This window comes from Poromitra crassiceps (assembly GCF_964638095.1).
Source record: "Poromitra crassiceps genome assembly, chromosome: 2".
NCBI lineage: Eukaryota > Metazoa > Chordata > Actinopteri > Beryciformes > Melamphaidae > Poromitra > Poromitra crassiceps.
The window spans coordinates 50,781,234-50,803,851 of record NC_139624.1 but is presented as its reverse complement, the minus strand read 5'-3'; the positions used below and the strand labels follow the sequence as shown (position 1 = coordinate 50,803,851).

Here is a 22,618-nt window from a genome sequence, read left to right as displayed (position 1 = left end):
TCTCTGTCTCTCCACTCCCTCTGGGACTGTGGCAGAGTGAGATCTGCTGTCTGTTCCCATGAGGTCCACCTCTCTCACTTACAAAACAATTGTGTCATCATCACCACAGATATTGTTTACATCTTAGCACAATTTATTCCACTGGATGTATTTATTTAAGGTATAAACTTACCATTCGTGTTGTCACCGTCCATTTTTCTGGCAGATTTGCTCAGAAAGCAGACAACTTTCAAACTGTCATAGATCTCGCGGTAACGTTATTCCTCTGTAAGAGAAACACAATTTCAATACATTATCTGTAATGATTACCAAGGCTACTAAAGTTACAGCGGCTATTCTAGAAATTGAGAACTTAAATCCAGACTAGCTAATAGTTTCTTATCCAGTAAAGTTAACTGTGGGGGCAGTCGACGGCATTGGGCACCTGCTTTATTTACACAAGGAGGAGCTAGCTTGTCGGTTAATGGCTAGCAAGCAGGCTGATAGAGCACCAAGTATGGGCAGTTTCTCATCCCTTCTTTCCTACGCAAATGCAGGATAAACTGTTAGCAAAGTGCAACACAATCCCTTTCTCTCTTGAAGGTTAGCTGAATATTCCAAGAAGATATTTGGATGAGGTATGGAATATATTATAACTTACTAACCATTCGATGACCACTCAGCAACCCGACCCCCGTCCAAGCCCCCCTGTTGTTGACTGAACCCACTTGATGGTTGCTAACTGGGTTGCTAGAGACAGATCACTCCACGCGCCCGATAGAAAGTATCTGATCTGGCGGGCCCAGGCCAGCGGGGTTGGGTGGTGGAGACACATTCAAGAAACACTGTTCAACGGTGAAAGAATAATGTCGGTGTTTCAAGACAAAAAGGGCACATACAATAAGGAATACCACGTGCTACGCCTCACCGTATAGCTAAAAACAGACAATTTCGATGTCAGATGACAGGAATGTTGATCAATTAGAAACCCAGTGGTGGTGGTGGTGTTGAACAGCGAAGAACGAGTGTTACCGTTGATGTGTTGAATGCAACCCAGGTTTCTTCGGGAACGTGTCATCGCGAGAAGGCGTGTTTCCGGAAGACGTGGCTGTTGCTGCAGTGGCAGCTGTCATCAGAATCACAGGAGAAGCAGACCCATAATATCCTCTTTTCCTGCTTCTCTGTGATCCTCAGCTGTTTGATTCATCGCCAAAATGATCTCTCTAACGGACTCCCAAAGTAAGGCTCGTTGTATTTCAGTAGCTACTCTACAGGTTTCTGCTCTCTCTAACCGGCTTCAGCTGTACTAACAGCAATAAGCTAACTAGCATACAGTGCTAAACAAATTAGCTTTGAATTTCTCATCATGACAGCTAGCTCATCTATGCCACTAACCTGAGTAGATGCTGGCAGGCCTTGGTAAACATTTGGTCATGATATTCTGTAAAATCAAGCGTCGACTATCTTCAAATAGAGATTGGAGACTCATAGCTCCTCATGTTACTAAGTGTCAACATAGTTTCAGTATCACTGTGCCTGTTAGAGATTCGTGCTATTTTATACGTAGTTCCCTCTGTCATATGAAAGCTCAGTAACCTCCGTAAACATGCATAATGATGCAGTTATACATTATTGTTTATAGTGTTAAATACACCTTTACACGCATCTGATAGCAAATACCATTTGTTTAACCAGCTCGCACACTGCAGGGCTCCATTTTCACTTATGTATTACACTTTGGTGCCCTGCAGTCTGCAGTGGACGAGCTGTTTTGTTTATTTCATATTTTTGGTCACCTTGGGCTCAGCACCTGCCATCTTGGTTTTGTGTGTGTGTGTGTGTGTGTGTGTGTGTGTGTGTGTGTGTGTGTGTGTGTGTGTGTGTGTGTGTGTGTGTGTGTGTGTGTGTGTGTGTGTGTGTGTGTGTGTGTGTGTGTGTGTGTGTGTGTGTGTGTGTGTGTGTGTGTGTGTGTGTGTGTGTGTGTGTGTGTGTGTACTCCTAGTTTAACCATAACTTGTTGTGTCGGTGCCCTGCAGAGATCGGGATGGGACTAACAGGCTTCGGCGTGTTCTTCCTCTTCTTTGGGATGATCCTGTTCTTCGACAAAGCCCTCCTGGCTATTGGAAATGTGAGTGTTAGTGCTCCATTGAACTGACATTATCTCTGACACTGAGAAAGTCCACAGCTGCATCTCTCTCTCTCTCGCTCTCTCTCTTTCTCTCTCTCTCTCTCTCTCTGTGTGTGTGTGTGTGTGTGTCTTTCTCTCTCAAAACATTCAACACATTGAAACCCCCCTCCTTCACTGTAGATCCTGTTTGTGGCTGGACTCTCCTTCGTCATCGGGCTGGAGAGGACCTTCCGCTTCTTCTTCCAGAAGCACAAGATGAAGGCCACCAGCTTCTTCCTGGGAGGCGTGTTTGTGGTGCTGATAGGCTGGCCCATCATCGGAGTAGTGCTGGAGGTCTACGGCTTCTTCCTCTTATTCAGGTGAGGGGGAAAACAACAAATCATTGACTTTCTTTAGATTGAGATTTAGGCACTCATCAGGAAATTTATTTTGTCCTGTGTCTTTTGTATTTAGAGTGACTATAGACAGGACTAAATTATCTCTCTCTCTCTCTCTCTCTCTCTCTCTCTCTCTCTCTCTCTCTCTTCCTTTTTTTATTTTAATCCGATCCAGGGGTTTCTTCCCTGTGGTAATAGGCTTCATCAGAAGAATACCTGTCCTCGGCTCAATCCTCAACCTGCCGTTCATCAGTGGAGTGAGTATTATCCAGTGCTGAAGCAACACTGTTTACATGCAGCCATGCTCTTATTTCCAAATGAACTGGCCTTGTTCAAACACCTCAACCAGGCTAGATGAACCTACCTGGCCCCCATCCAATGACAACTATGTTCCTGTACATTAACAGTCAATCCAGTAGAAGAGCACTGCTACTTTTCAGTGGGATTTGACTGTAATCCAGCTGCAGACTGCCTGTAAACATAGTTGTGAGCAGCTGCATTCAATAGACACAAAACCTGATAAATAAAGGTGAGGCTTTTGTGTTAATTGAGCATCAAATTGGCTGTTTTGAATTTTCCAAAGTAAGGGTAACCAGTGGAGACTATTGCTGCCTGAGAGTCAAGTTATAGCATCTTTGTTGAGTGGAGATGCATACTAACGCTACAGTTATGAAGAATTCCTCAAAATAACAACAGCCTGGTTAGTTTTTGTGGCTACTGAACATGCTGCTTGTGCAGTGTGGTGTTCAAGGCTTGGTTTTGAGGTGGATGTCTCTCTGTCTTTTTAAAGCCTTCGTAAGGCTCTGCGGACAATCAGCAGTCGTGGTCAGTCACTGCCGATTTTCCCTTGCATGTCTGCATGCATAACAGTAAATTAACTCGTTCTTCAGTAAATTTGTCTGTTTTCGTTTTTCTTGCTTTCGCTCAGGTCATGCATGCCTTCCATTCAAAATACACTATAGGATAACGTCCAAACAGTGCAGTCAAGCCATTGCTTTAGCATAGAAAGTCACACTAACACTTTGTTTCTCATTTATGTCTCACAGGTCTGTGTGACAGATTGAGCCTTTACATGTGAAGAGGGATGAAGAACACATGAGTGACAAATAACACAATTTCTTTATTTTCTTTCAGTATGTGGACAAAGCGGGCGAGAGCAACAATATGGTATAACGGTGACTTTTTGTATCCAGAGAGGTCTGTTTCAACTACAGTAGTTTTTATAAAGCAACGCAATCAGCCAATGGTGAATGGCTGATTCACAGCAGTTAAGGTTATATACATTAAGACCCCCCCCCTCCCCCTCCGGCAGGCAAAAGACTGTTTTCTATGTTTCTGTAATTTGACTGGTCTATGCGGCTGCCAATCAAAGGGTCATCAGAGCCTTGCAGACTGTTACTCAAGGAAGGAGTCACTATGGAATATGTCACGTGTCGTTGATCCCTCCACCGTTGAAAGCATCACGCATGAAAATGGAGGACCCACCCCGCCAAAAGCACCATGGACTCTATCCAAGTGTCTTTCTCACTCTGGAATGTACAGAAAACACTCGTGGATGTGGACAGAGAGCTTTCAGTGTTGTTACATTATTGTGCCTGTGCTTTAACTTTATTTGGACAAAAGCCCAATATTTGTGTCTCTGCAGTTATTTTATGACACCTTTTTTTCCCCTCTCGCAGCTGTTTGAATACCAGGTGTGACAGTTGTAATACTTTCCGATACTGTTAGCTGTCATTTCTGTGTACGATTGGCTAATGATTACTTACTGTTGTTTTTTTAATGATCAGCGCTTGACTTTCAGTATACAGTAGTAAGGTGTTTAAGGGGAAAAGCACTTGATTGAAGTAAATTTAAATAAGTTAATTTTGTGGTTTAAGACACTCCAATCAGTATTTGTGAAAATGAACAACTCTCTTTTCCAAACATGATAATGTAAACTCAAACCTGTGATGTCATCATGGTGTGAAATCTGAAGCTGGCAATTGGAGATAAATAGGTTTTTATGGATCTACAGAGCTTTACCTAAATGAGCTTTATTCTATAAATATGTTATCAGATCTGAACCAGTTTATGCCCAGAGAATCCCTCTAGGTACTTTTACAGTCTACCGTCTTTACTCATTCTTTCATTCATTCGTCAATCACCCCCCACTTCACAGGTTCAAGTTGTTTGGTTTCTGGGTTTGGGAGAGAGTTCACGATCGCTCATATTGATCGCTCTGCACCACAGAGGGAGCATGAGATGAGTGAATTCTTAAACTATGAGGTCTTTCTGTTCAAAGCATAGATAATACTGAATGGTTACATGTGAAATGATAATGATTTGCTCTTTTGTAAATATACAATGAAAAATAGCTCTATGTTGTCCATGTTATTTGTGGTCATTTCTAACTTTGTAATTGTTACTCTCTAGTGTAATATATTTATGAATTCAGTGCCAGTCCATCTATGACAGCACTTTCCTACATTAGATCTAATATACATAGAAATACATCAGAGATACCGTACATTTCTCCTTTCATTGAAAGTGTTTTCATTCATAAAATCCAGCACTCATTTATCTGTTGACTGCTTCAGTGAGCAGGGCACAAACATATCAATATTACCAGGAAGAAGGGGAAAAAACCTGTTCTTTTTAACCAGGGGCATACAGCATTAAGGCTGACTTGTCGCCAGATTTATTAATTTTGATTCTGTGGTGGACGTGGAGTCCTGGAGTTGCTTTATGGCAGCTATTTTCATTCAGAAATATTGCCCGCAATGAAAGAAGATGAATTGATTGGTTGCTAGATTCATTCACTCTCCTAACCGCCCCCATTTCATCAAATTGGCGTGACCTATCGCTGTTGGCATCTATTAGCCGTGGAGCGCCGCGCTTTCCCCTCCCCGAAGAATATAAATACAGGGTGGGATAACCACCAACAAAGACGACCTGGACTTTCTCCCTCCTGGCATCTGAGACGGAGCTACAGTCCCATAGCATCTCTGTCGCGATGAAAGTAAGTAGGCCTATAAGCACATGCACTGAAAAAATGTCCGTCATTAAATAGTGTTGTATTGGGTTTGGGAATCTCGTAAATTAGGTGGAAAGGTCTGCCACTTATAGGTGAGATTCTTACTTGTTTCCAACGCAGTTTCACCTGAAATAAGGTGGGAAACAAGAAGACCGTGTTGCTTAATTTAAACTTTTAAATGTATTTTGTATTGGAAACAAGCGAAATTATTTTCAATTGCATAAAAGAAAACGATATTTTAAGACACATCATTATAGTCTGGTCATTTACGCATCAGGCCGCTTATCCTACTTGTGTTTTTCTGAGTGTCAATTGTGTAGTCTATCATTTTGTAGCCTATAGCCTACTGCCGGCTTTCAAATTTACGTAAATGGATGATAGCATATATTTGAGACAGGCAAGATGATGCGTAAATCGCTTCTGCGTAATTACGCACGGAATTGGGAACGTTGTCACGTTTAATTTGGCTTTAAATAGGTGTGTTACTTGTTCGCTTTGCTTTTCTGTTATTTTCAAGCAATTGTTATTGCAGTTCATGGGTTTCAACGTTTCTCTTCTATCTCCTGCAGGGTTTGAGGACCATTACATTAGCTTATATACTGACTCTTTTACTACTGGCAACTTTTGTCTCACACTCGTGGAGCGCACCGAAGGTAAGGCATTCTCACCCTATTCTAAAAGTGGTGATGGTTTATTTTCAATCAATGGCCAAATTGAAGATTGTGCTCGAAACAATCAAAATTAGTCCAAATAATTCTGGACCAGCAGCTACAAATCATGATGGTACAAAACAATTAATCTATAGTTTCATCTTTTGTATTCTGTTCCTTCAAAAAAGGGAACTTTCCAAAGGAGAAACTGGACTCCCCAGGCCATGCTGTACCTTAAAGGCACTCGTAAGTAGCCTAACCGCAGAGATGGGCAGTATTTTAAATATGTATAATAATGCAACTAATACATGTAGGCTATTTAAAACTAATGTGTCTATGTAAATGCATGTATTTCAAATACGTATTTATTTTTAAATAAAATAAGATGTAATTTGTATCAAAATACTTTCATACAGCACCTTGTATTTTGTGTATTTTAAATACTTTACTGTTATGATGTCAGATATCTATGGCTAAACATGATCAACGTTCCAAAACTTGAGGTTAACTAGAAATGCTCCCTATAAGTCAAAAGCCCTCACAGAAACAGACAGTGATTAACAGCTGAAGTGAGGGAGAAATTAGCTGTGCTGAAAAAACAGCTAAAACTGAAATGCAAGAACTGTTTACACAAAGGAGAATACTGTCACAGAGGACTAAAGAGACGATTTACCATCTAAAGAAACCAGAAAATGTCACATTTGAGAAGCTGGAATCAGAGAATTAGGACATTTTTCCTTAAAGAAATGGCTCAAAATGATTAATAGATCATCAAAATATAGGCAATTAATGTAGTATTTGGCAATGAATCTATGAATTTACTAATTGTTCGATCTCTATCAGTTTTTATAACATATATTTGTATGTATTTTCAAAATACAAAATACGTATTTGTATTTCAAATACATTTTTCAGACCAGTATTTTGTATTTTGTATTGTGATACATTTTTTGAGCAAGTATTTGTAATTTGCATCAAAATACTTTATGATGTATTTTCGCACATCCCTGCTTAACCGTTAGCCAACAGCAACTGAGACAAATCTTTAATGAATGCTGGATTTTTTAATTCTGCACGTTTTGTTATTTCAGAGGGACGCAGGTTCATCTCAGAGGACCGAAAAGAGGGAGATGTGTACGACACGCTGCACTTAGGTACAACTAAGTTTCTTTACATTTCCTTCCATTCAATTAAGCAATTTCAGCTTATTCTTCTGTTGCTCTGGTTAGCTCTGTTAAAAGAAGTGACAGCCATCTAAAAGACAACTAAATGTAAAATGAAGATAGCCTACAGCATCATACAAAAATGCATCTTTAAGCAGCCATGACTTAGTCAAGTAGCCTAACAACTGAAAGTATAGCGAGTAACTGTTTGTAAGTGAATCCATTATACCCATACTCTTTCCCCATTTCCCAACCATAGTCTTTTTGTTTATATTTTGCCTTTTTTCACCCCCTGCTGAATCCTATTACTTTTACGGCCTAATTTCACAGCTGGGATCAATATGGATTTCATCTTATGCCATTACAGTTCAGCACCAGCATGAATTGTGGGTGTCTACAGTTTTACAAGCCGGGTTTCCCCAAAAACAATCTGAGAACTGAGATCACCTTTGTCCCATGGGTGGCCACAACAAATAAAGATATCTTGTTTTGGAACCCAGAAGGGCTGAATGGCGACTCTACTGTTTGTATTGTTGTTGGTTTTTCCCAGAGACCCGCAGTCAAAACACAGAGAAGCTGAGCATCAACCAGGCAGCGACCGTCCTGCTCAACTTTCTGCAGCAGGCCAGGGAGGGAGGTGAGATCAGCACACAGTATTATCGTCAAACAGACAGCTGTGCTGCATGTCTTTAAGGAGCATGCAATCATAATCTCAGCACAATGCAACATCTGCAGTCAGTTTCTTTCTGGGAATTTTAATGGTGTTAAACTCGAAAACATTCTGCACTCCTCACTCAAAATGCTTTAAATAGTCGACAATTAAGGCACACACTTAACGGTTGATGTTGTGCCCTGGAAGTACACCAGGGTTCCCACTCACTATAGAAACATCAAATTTAAGCACTTTTCAGTAACTTTCAAGGTCTTGTTTGGTGAAATTCACAGACTCTAAACGACCCTTTCAAGGGTTTTCAAGGGCAATGGGACCCTGAGAACCCTGCAAGGTTTACATACTGAGTTTGTGTCCTATATTAGAACTTTGCCTAAAAACTTTTATATCACTTACATAACCGTCTTAATATTGTATTTCCTCCTCTGTGTACAAGTGCATATTAACCATGATATCCCCATCCCCTCTCTCTCCCCCTCATTAAGTCGATGAAAACCCAGAGCAGGTGTACTTTCAAGAGCTGCCAGTGTGGAAGAGAGAATACTTCTAATGGTCTTTGATATGTTTATAAAAAATAAAATAAAAATTGCCAGCCAACGTGATCTTGGTGTTTGGATGTGAGACATTCAATTCTGTGTGCGGGGGGGGGGGGAAATGACTGTTTTGTAAATATGACTACTAATGTTTGGATGTAATGTTTTAATAAAATGAGTTTGAATTCATAGCACCATTCGCTTCAGACTATCCGATCTTATAGAGGTTTACTTAACAGATGACCCAGTAAATTTCCTTGACAAACTATTAAAGTATATTTCTCTTGTTATGGTCACAAAGCATCATACTACTTTGCATTCTGAAAAATGTTGAAAAATAAAAGATTGAATATATATATAGAAAAAAACAAAGCATCGTACTACTGCATTTTTATGATAAAGTGTCAACTATGCAAACAAAACAGCTTCATGCTATAAGTATTCAATCATGAGCATAAGTGTGGAGCACCTGATTGAATTAAAATGTTCTGAGAGCAATACACTTGATTTAATTATGAGTGATGGGGAATATCAAGATTGCAGAAGAAAGACAGATGTGATTTTTTTCAGTGGTGAAACATAGATTTTGCTCAAAGGAGAATCAGGCCCTATACTAGATATTGGTAACTGCAATCTTACAAAAGATAGAATTTCAAAGAAAATTGAATTGATTGTCAACAAATCTGTCTACTTTCAGGCAACACATTCTCTGTGTGTTGGGAGGGGGGATCTTGAAACTTGTTAAACTCATCACATATCCAGAAAGACTTCTGATAAGCTGCCCATTGGCGCACACAATGACTAATTGGCCATTTAAGGCCTTGCTCAAAGAGTTGGCATGCAGCCTCTCCTCTCTCCCCCTAGAGGGCTTTCCTAGTCCACTTCCCTGGCTGATTCCAACAGGTGTGCTCCATCAGTAGCTAATGAATGGAGTTCTCCATGGTGCTGAACCCGTGTTCATTCATTTTGGCCACTAATGAGCCATTTTTGCCCATTTAGTCGGCCCTAATAACTAGAAAATCCGGCCCGTCTGCTCAGGACCTCTGCCGGTACCCATGCCTAATATGAATGCTGTCAGGCCGACGGTGTCCGAGGAAATTGAAATGGAGACACAGACAGAGATACATACGTAGACACAGACAGAGACACAGGCACAGACAGAGACACAGACAGATATACATACATAGGTTTGCTCATTTATGTGTGAAATATGTGAACGATGCATGGTGGTCAAGCAAAAAATAAGACTGATTTTCTTAGCTCCTCAAAAAGTTTCATTTTGGGGGTACAAGCTTTTCATACAACAGTGGTAATAACAGCATGTAGCCTACCTGTATTAACACACATTGACATAATACAGTATGTTGTCATGTCTCAAATTGGGTTCATCTTGCAGATAATCATCTGTGAAAATACACATTCAAAAACTTTAAGCCATTATTATTTTTTATTTTTATTTTGTTGTCATGTACACAAGCCTCAATCTTCTGAAAAGGGATTTAAAAGACCACTTGATTCACAAAGTTACCAAATTAACTTGCATCAAGGACTTGTTTCGGGATAAGACATGACATTGTTCAAAATTTGACTTCACAGAGGCATATTTCTTCTTCTTTTTGTACGCCTGATGTTGTCAAGTGAAGAAATCCTGGTGGAATGTGGTGGAAGCCTGTTAAGGCATTATTAATTTTTTCTCAAATCTGCAAACTTTCAAAGGATTTTCAAGGCCTGTAGGAACCCTGGATTCAGGTGAGCTGGTGTGAAAGGGTTTTTTAGCATGACCTGGCAGCAGTAGAGGTAGCAGTAGGCGTGTAATGGCAGTTGAGGGGGTGAGTGGACTGCAGTGGAATAAGTCTGATCCCCGTATCCAGTATGTGAATCTGCTGGGTGATTATTCTCTCAACACCCAGTAAAAGCAGCAGGTGGCCAGGGGTGTCGCAGTAAAAGCAGTGGGTGGGCGGGGTCTCAGTTTCCCGACCCCCCCGGTTGCTTCTTCTCACCCCCCGGCATGGCACCCAGACTGAAGGGGGCCTTGATGTTCATGCGGTCCCTCTCTGCCTCCTCATCTTCGTCGTAGGACTCATCCTCGCTGTGGTGCGGGGTGGAGTGGAGGGAGGCCGACGGCGAGGGGGGCACCGAGTACGGCCGGGGGTAACGGAAACCCTCTGTCTGCGGAGGGGGAGGAGTCAAAGTTATTGATACACATATAGTCACTCACATGGAGACACACAAGCCTACATCCACTTAAACAGACTGAATAGTTTCACTATTACTTGGAAATGGCTTATAAGCAATAATCAACTCCTAGGTGTGCGTTAAACGATTTTAATCCACTTTGCAGAGGCGAAGGTGTGTGCGCGTGTGCATGTGCGTGTGTACTATAGAAGAAGGTTAAGGCACATGTGAAAAATGTTCTGAGATGAATTTCGGAAGTCAGAATTCTCAAATTCAAGTCAGAATTCTCAATCAGAATTCGGAGTATAAAGTCAGAATACATCGATGAAAGTCAGAATTTGGAGATTCTGACACTGCTCTCTTACAATTCTAATCTCAGAATTCTGACTTTGTTCTCAGAATTGTGAGGCGGTAAATACAGAGAGAGAAAAGCTGAATAAAATGGGAGAGAGACTAGTTAACCACGGGGGGGGGGGGGGGGGGGGGAGAGTTTCATCCCAGTATCACCACAGAGATCGGATCGGCACCAGCAGACTCCAACATGATGTCTTGTCAATCATCCAAATGTTAGGCTGTCAATTAAAGCCCGATCAGAACACTATGCGCTCTGTCTGTCAGTCAGCAGATCACACAGCTTCTCAGGTACGTCTCCTGGAAGATGCGTGGTCAAATGAAGGCTGTGTGTTACGTGATTCAAGTTCTCAGGGAACAGAGAAACTTACTGTATGTTTCAAAATGGTGATTTTCAGCTCCTGAGGCCATGTCCTCAACAGGTAAAAAGTTGGTAAAGTTGTTTGGATTCTCACTTTTTGTTTTCAATAAAAGCTCTTGATTAAAAGGTATTGTGAATTCAGTGTGATACAACATGGAAAACAGGGGCATAGGAGACAGTTTTCTGTGTATTTCATAGATTACTGATCTTTGCATTCAGAGCTTTACAATGATGAATTACATAACAGGGTGGCAATTTTGGTGCAACTGTTAATTAGTGAATCAAAAGACTGGACTTTGGTCAAATGTTTCTGATGTAAAAGGTGTCTTCTGTGACGTTAAAACAACCTGGGTTCATGGCGCTTTGGAGACATGACGTGAAAACGTAGTATTCTATTGCCATGTAATGCATATAGGGTGAGGTTAGAAGAAGCACTTCTTATCGTTGAGATTAGGATTTGGCACAAAACAGCCAAACTCTTGTTTTTTCCTCCTTTTATTTCACAGCTTTTAATGTAAAACTAGAGATACTGCATCGCGGTGGTATGCCTCTGCCAACAAGTCAAGGTTGCAGTCTACATCCATGTCTGTCCAGGTCCAGACTCATACAAGCACAAATACCTTGAAGCCCACAGCGCAGTGCTGTGGCCATTCAGCCTTATGGCCCTTTAGGCAATGTTTGGGGGTGCCTCAACAACACGGCTAATCATTTTCAACATGGAAAATGGTCCTACCCCTACCCTAGCCCTAACCTTGACTTTCTACAACCTTCCTATCCCTAGCTACTGCCCCTTTCCCGTAGCCCCACCCCTTCCTTCACCATGCCCCCTCCCATCACCCACATCTCCCTAGCCACTCCCTCTACCCACCCTTCGAACCCCGACTCTACAAACTTCCTATCCCTAGCTATGTCCCCTTTTCTCTAGCCCCGCCGCCTTCTCTCACCATGTCCCCTCCCATCACCCACACCCTCTAGCCACTCTCCCTACCCACCCCTCCAATCCCAACTCCCTATGACCTTCCTAACCCTAACTATGGCCCCTTTTACCTAGCCCCGCTCCCTTCTTTGAACCCCACACCCCCTCCCACCACCCACACCCCCCTAGCCATTCCCTCTACCCATCCCTCGAACCTCGACTCTCTATGACCTTCCTATCCCTAGCTATGGCTCCTTTTCTCTAGCTCCACCCCTTCCTTGATGGAACGGACAGACGTGAGGTCACAGTGACCTTGAACTTTGACCTTTAACCATCAACATCTAATCAGTTCATCCATGAGTCTAAGTGGACGTTTGAGCACAATTTGAAGCAATTCCGTCAAAGCGTTCCTGAGATATTGCGTTAACGATCATCAACCATGGCGGAGGCATAAAAAAGTGCAAAAATATAGCTTTCTTCTTTCTTTGTTTTTTCCCATACATACATACATACATACATACATTTAGTCCTTCATTCATTAATTTGTTTTCTTATTCTCTTGTTTTTGTGTTGTGTTTTCTCACCTTCAGAGGGGCAATGGGGTCCAGTTTGAACTTGTCAGGGAAAGCTCTGCTGAGAGCGAGGTGGCGAGCGTGAATGTAGAACTGTCAATCACAAGTCAGCAGAGAGATGTCCATCATCAACAATTTAACTGAGATTTAGATTGAAAAGGCATTTGAGCTTCATAATATCCACTGGAGCGTGATATAGGAGAGACAGAGAGGCCATTTACACCTGGCACTCATACCTTTTTTACATCAAAAGTCCCACTAGTACACGTGTTTTTGTTACCAAGGAAAGCAGCAGGGGGCAGCAGCAGCATCGCCTTTTAAACTTTTATATCGCACTCACGCTGGAAAAGGGGCGGCAACTCACAGAAAATCACGAGTTGGACCACCGCCAAGATTTATATCGGCAGCCGGAGCAGAGCCGCCATGTAAAAACCCACCTCACTTGCAGGGTCGCTATATCGGCTAAACGGTCCGGCTTGGAAACTTTTAGACTGAAGAAAATGCCACTAGTTTGTGGATATTAGTGGGATTTTTGGCCAGTATTGAATCCCTTTTAGATTGGCCAAAAATCCCACTAATATCCACAAACTAGTGGGCGGCAATTACTTTTTGGATACAATGCATAAAAGTATAAATGGGACTTCTACTTTTATGCATTGTATCCAAAAATGAATTGCCGTTGGACTATTTCTGTATCCCTCTCAGTCCCAATAAACAAAGCATTGTGTATTAGCGCTAGTGCAGCCGATACAGACCCTCCCCAGGTATCTCCAGTCCAGCAGGTCAGACAGCCTCTCAGTGCGGTTCCTCTGTATGATGCGCTGGCGCCGAGACTGCTGGCAGAACCCGAACATGAACTGGGTCAGCTGGTTACATGACTCATCGGCCGAGCGGAAACGCCGGTCCACGATGTAAATACCTGAGAGATGGGAAGGGAAAATGAGAGGAGAGGATACACACAGAGTCACTGATGGTCACTGATGGTCACAAAGTTGCAGCGGTCTGAATAGACTCGTCTCATCTCCACTCCAGCCATTTTAAAGGTAGCCAGAGTTGGAGAGCATTGCAAGTTTCAACTCGTTGCGTTGCGATAGTGTGAACTGGGCTTAACATTTGCAGAGATGAGGTAGTACTCCTATAAAAAGAATGCAAACTGTGTGTGTGTGTGTGTGTGTGTGTGTGTGTGTGTGTGTGTGTGTGTGTGTGTGTGTGTGTGTGTGTGTGTGTGTGTGTGTGTGAGTGAGTGAGTGAGTGAGTGAGTGAGTGAGTGAACAGAAATTGTGTTCAGCCACAGCTATGCCAGTTCGTGTGTGATCGCGCTGAATCTTTCAGCAAGTGTAAAGAGCACCCCATGCGGGTGACCTAATGAGATTTTTGAATTAGGCAATTAGGGCTGACTAAATGAACAAAAATGGCTAATTAGTGCCCAAAATGACAGGTTCAGCACCATGGAGAGCTCCATTCGTTAGCTACTGTTGGAGCTCACCTGAGTGGAGGAGCACAGCTGAGCTGAGAGTTGAAATCAGCCAGGGAGGAGACCCTTCTCACGGGGGCCATTTTGTGTCGAAAAGGCAGGGTAAACACGTGCAAGCAAAACACTAATGAGGGTTTCAAACTTCCATGATTGGAATTTGGAAACCCTCATTAGTGTTTTGCTTGCACCTGTGTTTATTCTGCCTTTTCGACACAAAATGGCCCTCTTGAAAAGGGTCTAGTGGGCTATGAAAACCCTTTGGGGAGAGAGAGGAGAGGCTGCATGCCAACTCTGTGAGCGAGTCTAAATGGCCAGTGATTGTGTGTGTGTGTGTGTGTGTGTGTGTGTGTGTGTGTGTGTGTGTGTGTGTGTGTGTGTGTGTGTGTGTGTGTGTGTGTGTGTGTGTGTGTGCGCGCACGTGCATGTGTGTGTGTCCGCGCACGTGCACGTGCATGTGTGTGTCTGTGGCCGTACCGTAGGCAGCAGGGTCTGAGACGTGCTCCTCCATGAAGCAGCCGAACCCTGACAGATTGGTGGTCACACTGGGAATGCCCATCACAGTACATTCACCTGAAGCACAACACAAAAATAATGTGTGTGTGTGGGGGGGGCTTTCAGGTGACAGAACACACCCTCTGGCGCCATATTGGAGGTATTCAGTGCTTGGACAAATAGCTCTCAACAGCTGATTGTGTTTCTAAACATACAACTTTTGCAGTCTCAACTGAATTAAATAGACACGGGTAATATGTTGTTTTTGACATGACACTACTTGTCAGTCTGGCATCTAGATGCCATTCTCCACCTGTCCACAAGATGCCCTCAGACTTTCCTCCCTTCTGTAGGCTACTCCTTCCCTCCACACCTGCCGTGCATCAAACCTCATTAGCCCTGCCCAGCACTCACCTGTCACTCAGTTAGTTTATTTGTTATTTCAGTATTTATAGTATGTCTCAGTTACTTTGTTTGCTGGTTTGTTTGTTGTTGTTACTCTAGTCTCTGTTACTGTAGTCTCTGCTACTCTCGTCTATCTTGACCTAAGTTTGATAGGTCATAACTCAGTGACTGTAGATCATAGGAACAAAATTATGCTTGATTGCTGGATTCCTTGCGCCAAGTCGCATCTATCAATATAGGCCACTCCCTTTTCCGCCCACAGGTTTTTCCGTCATGTTGAATTTTGTCCAAAAAAGTTTTTTATCTTTTTCGTTACTGACTGACCCCAGGAACGACATCACTGGTGGGAGACGACATGTTTGCTATTTGCTTGTTTAATTCTGAAGTCTGTCTCCAGCATCGTCGTAGTTATGCCCTTGGGTCCATCTTAATCCCTGACGCTAAAATATATACAGTATACAGTATATATATATAGAGAGAGAGAGAGAGAGAGAGAGAGAGAGGGAGAGAGAGAGAGAGAGAGAGAGAGAGCTCTCCAATTGACCCTTCTCACGGGGGCCATATTGTGTCGAAAAGGGAGGGAAAACACAGGTGCAAGCAAAACACTAATGAGAGTTTCAAACTTCCATGATTGGAATTTGGAAACCCTCATTAGTGTTTTGCTTACACCTGTGTTTATTCTGCCTTTTCGACACAAAATGGCCCCCGTGAGAAGGGTCTATAGACGGTTTTAACTTGACAACAAAAACATTCTAAATTGAACCCCCGCTCACTTCCTGTTGCAGTGTTTGCTATGGACATAAAAGAAAAAAAAACATTCAAGTGCAGGACTGACCATTCTGTGAAAACCGTCTATACAGCTGAGCAGCGAAAACAAAAGTAACGATGTCGAGTGAATATTTCTGCAGTTTGCCGAATGCTGAGAAAAAGGAAGTGCTGTGGGGTTGTGCTCTGGTGAAAAGCGTCTATAGACCACCATCATGGCAGCAGTGGCTAATAAGAGATTTGTGATGCAACTGTGCAGCCTTGAGGGACATCATGACATGAAGCATTTTGTGTGTGTATGTTTATGGTAGCCTATGTGCGTGTGTGGGTGTGTGTGTGTGTGTGTGTGTGTGTGTGTGTGTGTGTGTGTGTGTGTGTGTGTGTGTGTGTGTGTGTGTGTGTGTGTGTGTGTGTTTATGGTAGCCTATGTGCTTGTGCTTGTATTTGCATATTTGCATGTGCTACCTGGTGTGTATCCCCATGGTTCATAGTAGGAGGGGAACACTCCAAGGTTGCAGCCACGGACAAACTCCTCATAGTCCATAGGCAGCAGGGGGCTGGTGGAGGACAGGAACTCAGGGTGGAAGATAATCTGTGGGAGATGATGTTTCAGAGATACTGTTACAGGGAACGCCAATGCAACGTAGCCTACCTCAAAATGTCATGATATTTCGCAGGCACATTTCATTTGTTGAACTTTCGGCCCTCTGTCTTTCAGCACTCAAAATGACTCATTTTTGAAGTCACAGTATGATATGTGGTTTCTTAAAGGAATACACTGCTGGCCCATTTGTCTAAGCGTTAATTGATGAGAGTATAGCCAACAAAATCACCCATGTGTCTGCTCTTGGCTCCGGTGCTCCATGCTATCTCGTTAACATACATGTTGAATGATATAGGCGACTAGCAGTATCTCAGAAGTGAGAAATTGAGAATTTGCAGCAGCTCTGAAGCTAAGTGGAAAGTAATTTTAAATAATAAGCAGCTGTGTGGCGGGTTGTGGTAACAATTTACATATAAAATTAACAGTTTTGAGCTACCAGGGTCTACTTTCCCCGCTACAGCTAACCATCAGTGGATAAATTGTTGCTCACCTGAAATAAATCAAAAAATAAACTGTGGCTACATCAGGTATGCTGAGCTAACATGTTTAATGTAGGCCCTACAAGAAAATCCATTAACTGTTGAAAGTTCAGTCCTAAATAAAAATAATCTATTACTCAATAGTGCAGGGCCGCGGGAAGTACGGGTGCTGCAGGTGCTGCAGCACCCCCTAGTGGCGAGATGGTGTTTTTTTTTTTACAAATGTAATTAAAAATATTTTGCAGTGCACTATGTTCCTTTCTTGTTTGGGAATATTTTGGGAAATGATTGCATTATTGATATACGGAAAATGTAGCCTATTTAAATAGAATTATCAACAATAACAATCAAGGAAGTTACATGCTTGTAGGCTTGAGAAGAAGAAGAAGTGCGCATGCGTGCACATGTTGTGTTGAACCAACCAACAACCAATACGAATTGTTTAATCTGGCAATAAAGAAACGTGAACTTGACATGCTATTTTAATAGCCTACTCAAAAATGCACCTCCCACTATACAGCAAAGAGAGGAGTCAATATTTCTTGATATAATCATTGCCATTCAGATCAGAATAATTAGTCTAGTTAACTTAAGTTTGTTGATAATATTTCTATCATGTTAACTGTGTCATGTTAACTGGTGTATTCAGAGCAAATAGGGAGATATAGAGCATTATCATCATGCTATATATCTCCCTCTTTGCTCTGAATAAGTGAGAAAAGGAGAAAATACTGAATAATTACATCACAACAGTATAATCCTAATGTTAATTTAAAAAGAGATATTCCTCTAAATATGGCTAAAAAATGTCCAAAAAAACGTCAATTCTTGGGGCCCCCTGCTTACAGTGACTTCCAGCGCCCCTGCAATAGCGTATGCTAAATTGCAAACAATCTTTGAAAGACATGATTTTGGTGTAAATCGATCTCTTGCGCTTCAGCCCCTCCACAGAGGGAGGTCGCTGCTCTCAGAACAGGACAAAATACTGGAAACAGTTTAATGGGCCACTTCAAAAAGACTGAACCCAAAGAGAGGACTGGAGCACACGATATCACTGGTAAGGTGCAAAGCCTGACGTTTCGACGCGCACAGCGTCTTCTTCAGAGTAAAGTGACTCGTTGAATATGATAATAAAATTATATTCCGATGGAGATTTGATTCTCTGCGTTGAGTTTGGAGCTATGAAAACAACCATAAAATCTCCATTTTCAGGTGAGGTGTAACGTTAAATAACACTCTTGTTTTATTCTAACTACTGTTCTCTAAGTTGTTCATCTAAGTTCTTCTTGTTCCTCACCAGGAGACTCGCGATTGAGAGATTCACAAACAGTGGCTAGCTACATAGAAAAGCATACATAGAAAAGCCTGTCATCTCTGTAGGGGCCAACCTTGACACGGTCGTTCCTGGAGTTGAAGAGGCCGATGCGTCGAACGTTGGCCAGGATGGGGTCCGTCGAGTCATCCTGCATGTTGTGAGTGGTCACTGGAGGAAGGCTGTGTCTCTGCAGTGTGTGTGTGTGTGTGTGTGTGTGTGTGTGTGTGTGTGTGTGTGTGTGTGTGTGTGTGTGTGTGTGTGTGTGTGTGTGTGTGTGCGCGCGTGCGCGTGCATGCATGCGTGCGTGTGTGTGTATGAATGTATGAAAGAGGGGGGAATGTAGAAATAGAGAGACATAAAGAAGGATGTGTGGTCTACCTTAGTACAATGGTAGGGAATGTGGAAGCCCTCCTCAGACAGACACACACACACACACACACACACACACACACACAAATACTACACAAATACTGCATCTACCCTGCATTAATGTGTACAGTTGCAGCTATTGTACTCCATTGCCTACTCCCTATAAGCACACGTGCATGACGAAAAACAACGTAATGAGTGTTTGAGTCACTGATCCGTGACTAGTAACCTTTTAGAGTAGGATTCTGAGGTATTGATTAGTGGAGCAATATCTAACCCATGGGCTAATGATATCTGATTGGTGTGACCCTCTCACACCACGACAAAATATATAGATAATCCTTTGGTTACAGTCCATGTATTTGGAGAATGTCAGGCACGCTTGATTCAACTCACCAGACACATGACGACCACCAAAAAACAGTGGACAAAACCTACTGTACTAGATAAGGTAAACCATTATGCCAAGATCTGGTTTTACATGACAGTGACCTTCATCCTTATAGGAGAATCCCCTCGTCACAGTGTAAGGAAGAGCAACTTTGCAGAGCGATAGAAATTCTTGTGAAACTCTCAATGCAGTAATCGAAACTGTGTGTGTGTGTGGGGGGGGGGGTGAGGTGAATGGGTGTAGAAATGAAAAATTACAAAGACAGAAATAATCACAGCCTTTCCTCCAATCACCGCTCAGGGCCGGTCTCGATTCTCTCACTTGTATGTCGATATCCCTCACCCTCTGATTTCCGACCTCTGAAATATCGACGTTGACATAAATTCATTTAATTGAGAAAGGCTTTTTTATTGGCCTTTCTGCTTGTAAGACTCCTATTACGCGCCAAGGGCATACATCACAACAACACGCCCAGTCTATTGACCCATGCTTTGGCGTCGGGGAAGGTAATTAACTCACGCCCGACTTGGCTGCTGCGCTGACGTTCATTCATGCTTTTAGCTCGAGGGAATCCCCCCCCCATGGCCCCTTCATAATTCATCATCACCGAGGGCCATATAGCTCCCATTGATCGCTGCTGGGGAAATGCCTGATCCATTCATAAAAATAGAGAATATGAGATTCTGGGAGATTCATCTTCCTCAGCATTTTTTGGATTCTTTGGAGAATTTTTTTTTACTGTTTTGCTGGGCCCTGTTCGATAAGTTCGCAGAGAGTCAGACAACCAAGGAGCAGGGGGAGAGGATCGAGAAGGTTTCAAGGTGAGAGGGCAGAGAGAGTCAAGAGCAGAGGAGAGAGAGAGGATAACAAAGTAGTGGAAGCCTCCTGAGTGGATAGGAGAGAGAACTGCTCAGCTGAAGGGAGCAGGGACAGGACAGCCGAGGAGAAGGCTGTCGGTGAGAGAGTTTTTAGGTTGCGTCAGGTGGTGATAGTATGAGTGGGAGCTGGAAGGGGGTTGGGGAGGGAGATGGGAAGGGTTATAAAGTGATGATCAGATACAGGGAGAGGAGAGACAGTGAGGTTGGAAGTGCAGCAGGATCAGGTGAAGACCAGGTCAAGCAGGTTCCCTGCTTTATGAGTGGGTGGAGATAGAGAGAGGGAGAGATCGAAGGATGAGAAGAAGTTAAGCCGAAAGTAAAGCAGGTGTAACCAATACCATTAATGATGGTTCCATTCCATTTAGGTATTCCAGTGCCAGTGCCCTCATTAATGGTATTGGTTACACCTGCTTTACTTCCTGCTTTGCCACCTCAAAACGGTTGCTGGCTATTATTGGGAAACATCCAATACGGTGTTGGGTCACATGACAAAACCTGGATGCTATGTCAAAATTCTATGAAAACAGCATCCACGTAGTAATAAAAAGTTAGTATTTCAATAATGTTGTGTCAACTTGCCAAATTAGTCTATGCCATAGATGGTGCCAATTGAAGATATTCAAAAGAAGAAAAAGGGGTGTGGTACCTGAGTGGCGTAGATGGCTCTCTTCATCATGGTGAAGTCATCACGGTCCAGAATGCTGTTCATATCAGGGATCTCCCCTCTGAGCACAGGGCAAACAACAAAACACTTTCTTTAGGTTTGCATGCAGAGTTCACATCAACTGCATTTTAATGTCGAGACTATGGGCTCTATCTTCCCCCTGGCCTTAAATTAGCGTTTATGGCCTGGCGCAGCGCTATTAGTGGGCGTGGTCAGGCGCATTCCCTAATTTTTCCTCTGCGCTAAAGCCAGCGCTAACTATTTAACCACGCCTTTTTAAGCATAGAATTATTCACAAGTGTTGGATTGGCGGTCTCCAGTAAACCAATCACATTCTTCCCTTCCAAGGTCCCGATCCACCGAGATACTCCAGTCCGGTAACTCCGGTTGCGGCTGCATGCTGTCATCTCTTCATGCCAATTTGGATATCTCAGCGCATCACAGATCATAGCCTGAATAAAACTATTTAACCTACAGGCAAATACAGATCTGTTCAGCAGGGCTGATGGTCTCCCTGTACAATATTTAAGCAATATCACACGAGAGGGAGTGCGGTTGTTGGCTAATATCGGCACTGCTGTGATTCAGTCGTAGGCACGAGGCCGCAGGCCGAGTGCCGAACATATGAGAAAATATATGATTTCTCTATTTATTCCTCCGCCAACAAAAATAGTTCCCTCAGCTTTCTGCTTTGCCGAAAATGTAGCCTAATCAGCCTAATTAACTGCAGGCTGTCTACTTTACTACTGTCTACTCTACAGCTCTGCCCTACAAAGGAGAAAGGCAGTAACTAATTTTTTGTCAAAAATGAGTTATTATCATTTTTGTGACATTAAAGACATCCTTTGTCTTGTGGAAAAATATCTTGTGTCAAATGTGTTGTGTTTTAGAAAAAATAGGGGGTCGTATTTGCAGTAACTCAAAAAAGCCCTAGTGAAACCAAGGCCAATCACTGTAACTCAAGTTGCTGTACTCTTTTGTTTAGCTGTGCTGAAATTGAGTTACTGTCCCGTGCCCTTTGTTTTGCATCACTCTATTTTTCGCCCCTCAAAGTTACTGTGATTGTCATTGGTGGCAAAGGTGACAAACATTTCAAATGTTACTCATTTCAAATGTATTTGTCTTTTACTCATATCATATAAATCAAACGTATCAATGTCACTTATCTGAATTTAACTGTTTAACTATATTGAAGCATTAAAATTAAGCAATCAGTGTGATATTTTATTAGAATATAATTATTAGTTAAATAATTTGATTTAAAAAGATACTTGGAATATCACAAACATACTTGCATACAAATATGATAACAAATGTTATTATACAATAATATGAATGTAATGAATAACAGTAAAAAGTGCAATTTCATCTTATATCATCATCAGACTAAGGATGTTATTATATTTGTCATTATACTGCTTTTTAAAACTAAAAAGATGAGATAAAATTTGACTTACTGCCCTTCACTTTGGTATAACCCCATGCTTTTTCGTAAGGCATGCAAAGGAGGAATACAGTAACTCCCAAATGAAGGTCAAAGGTCAAGAGTTAGCTAAATATTTGTATATGGATAAATAACTTGACTAAAAAAACAAAGAATTGCCCCATATTTAATGATCTGCCTGCAACTATTTTGTCTGGACGACAAGAAAACTTTAAAGTCATTTTTCTCAGCTCTGCACTCTGGTGAGTTACTGGCTTTCTCCTTTGTAGGGCAGAGCTGTGAAGCGTTTTGTTGATTAGAGCAGCTGTGAAGCGGAGTGATCTACACACAGTGAAGCGCCAGTGCATTATCATGAAATATTGGCACTGGTAGGATCCCTCTTGTCCAATCAAATTGCCCGGCCGGAACTAACTGTTGTATAAGTAAGGGATAATGTATATTGAGGCGGTG

General features: G+C 42.3%; 4 protein-coding genes across 5 annotated transcripts in view; 2 read left to right on the top strand and 2 right to left on the bottom strand.

Moving 5' to 3' along the window:
* Window positions 1-729, bottom strand: part of recql (RecQ helicase-like) — a 35,432-nt gene extending 34,703 nt beyond the window's left edge. Inside the window, exons 1-2 of the mRNA XM_083657524.1 lie at window positions 645-729; window positions 173-265 (exon numbers count right to left, since the gene is read on the bottom strand). Of these exons, the coding sequence (XP_083513650.1) occupies window positions 173-194 (22 nt within the window). The 5' untranslated portion in view covers window positions 195-265; window positions 645-729. The remainder of the gene's footprint in view (window positions 1-172; window positions 266-644) is intronic.
* A 353-nt stretch (window positions 730-1,082) lies between these two features.
* On the top strand, window positions 1,083-4,829 carry golt1ba (golgi transport 1Ba). 2 transcript variants are annotated; one of them, XM_083656443.1, is made up of 5 exons: window positions 1,083-1,218; window positions 2,016-2,107; window positions 2,288-2,466; window positions 2,660-2,741; window positions 3,619-4,829. In XM_083656443.1, the coding sequence occupies exons 1-5, from the start codon at window positions 1,194-1,196 to the stop codon at window positions 3,655-3,657; spliced, it is 417 nt and encodes a 138-aa protein (XP_083512569.1). In that variant the 5' UTR covers window positions 1,083-1,193; the 3' UTR covers window positions 3,658-4,829. The 2 variants fall into 2 exon arrangements, with proteins under 2 accessions (XP_083512569.1, XP_083512570.1); XM_083656444.1 differs by having other exon boundaries at window positions 3,531-3,662.
* Window positions 4,830-5,476: 647 nt separating this feature from the next.
* Window positions 5,477-8,530, top strand: spx (spexin hormone; the record flags this gene model as incomplete). The annotated part of the gene is made up of 6 exons (XM_083662408.1): window positions 5,477-5,482; window positions 6,067-6,150; window positions 6,336-6,393; window positions 7,239-7,301; window positions 7,861-7,947; window positions 8,466-8,530. The coding sequence occupies 6 exons, from the start codon at window positions 5,477-5,479 to the stop codon at window positions 8,528-8,530; spliced, it is 363 nt and encodes a 120-aa protein (XP_083518534.1).
* A 1,948-nt stretch (window positions 8,531-10,478) lies between these two features.
* The window catches only part of gys2 (glycogen synthase 2), a gene marked incomplete at both ends in the record, with an annotated part of 71,017 nt that continues 58,877 nt past the window's right edge, over window positions 10,479-22,618 (bottom strand). Inside the window, 7 exons of the mRNA XM_083655564.1 lie at window positions 10,479-10,682; window positions 12,901-12,981; window positions 13,644-13,807; window positions 14,837-14,932; window positions 16,490-16,616; window positions 18,496-18,609; window positions 20,707-20,785. Of these exons, the coding sequence (XP_083511690.1) occupies window positions 10,479-10,682; window positions 12,901-12,981; window positions 13,644-13,807; window positions 14,837-14,932; window positions 16,490-16,616; window positions 18,496-18,609; window positions 20,707-20,785 (865 nt within the window). The remainder of the gene's footprint in view (window positions 10,683-12,900; window positions 12,982-13,643; window positions 13,808-14,836; window positions 14,933-16,489; window positions 16,617-18,495; window positions 18,610-20,706; window positions 20,786-22,618) is intronic.

Excerpts from the sequence above, each read along its gene's own strand:
- golt1ba (XM_083656443.1), top strand. The coding sequence starts at position 1,194 with ATGATCTCTCTAACGGACTCCCAAA. Across the intron at positions 1,219-2,015 it reads CTCTCTAACGGACTCCCAAA|AGATCGGGATGGGACTAACA; the intron begins GTAAGGCTCGTT and ends GGTGCCCTGCAG. Across the intron at positions 2,108-2,287 it reads CCCTCCTGGCTATTGGAAAT|ATCCTGTTTGTGGCTGGACT; the intron begins GTGAGTGTTAGT and ends CCTTCACTGTAG.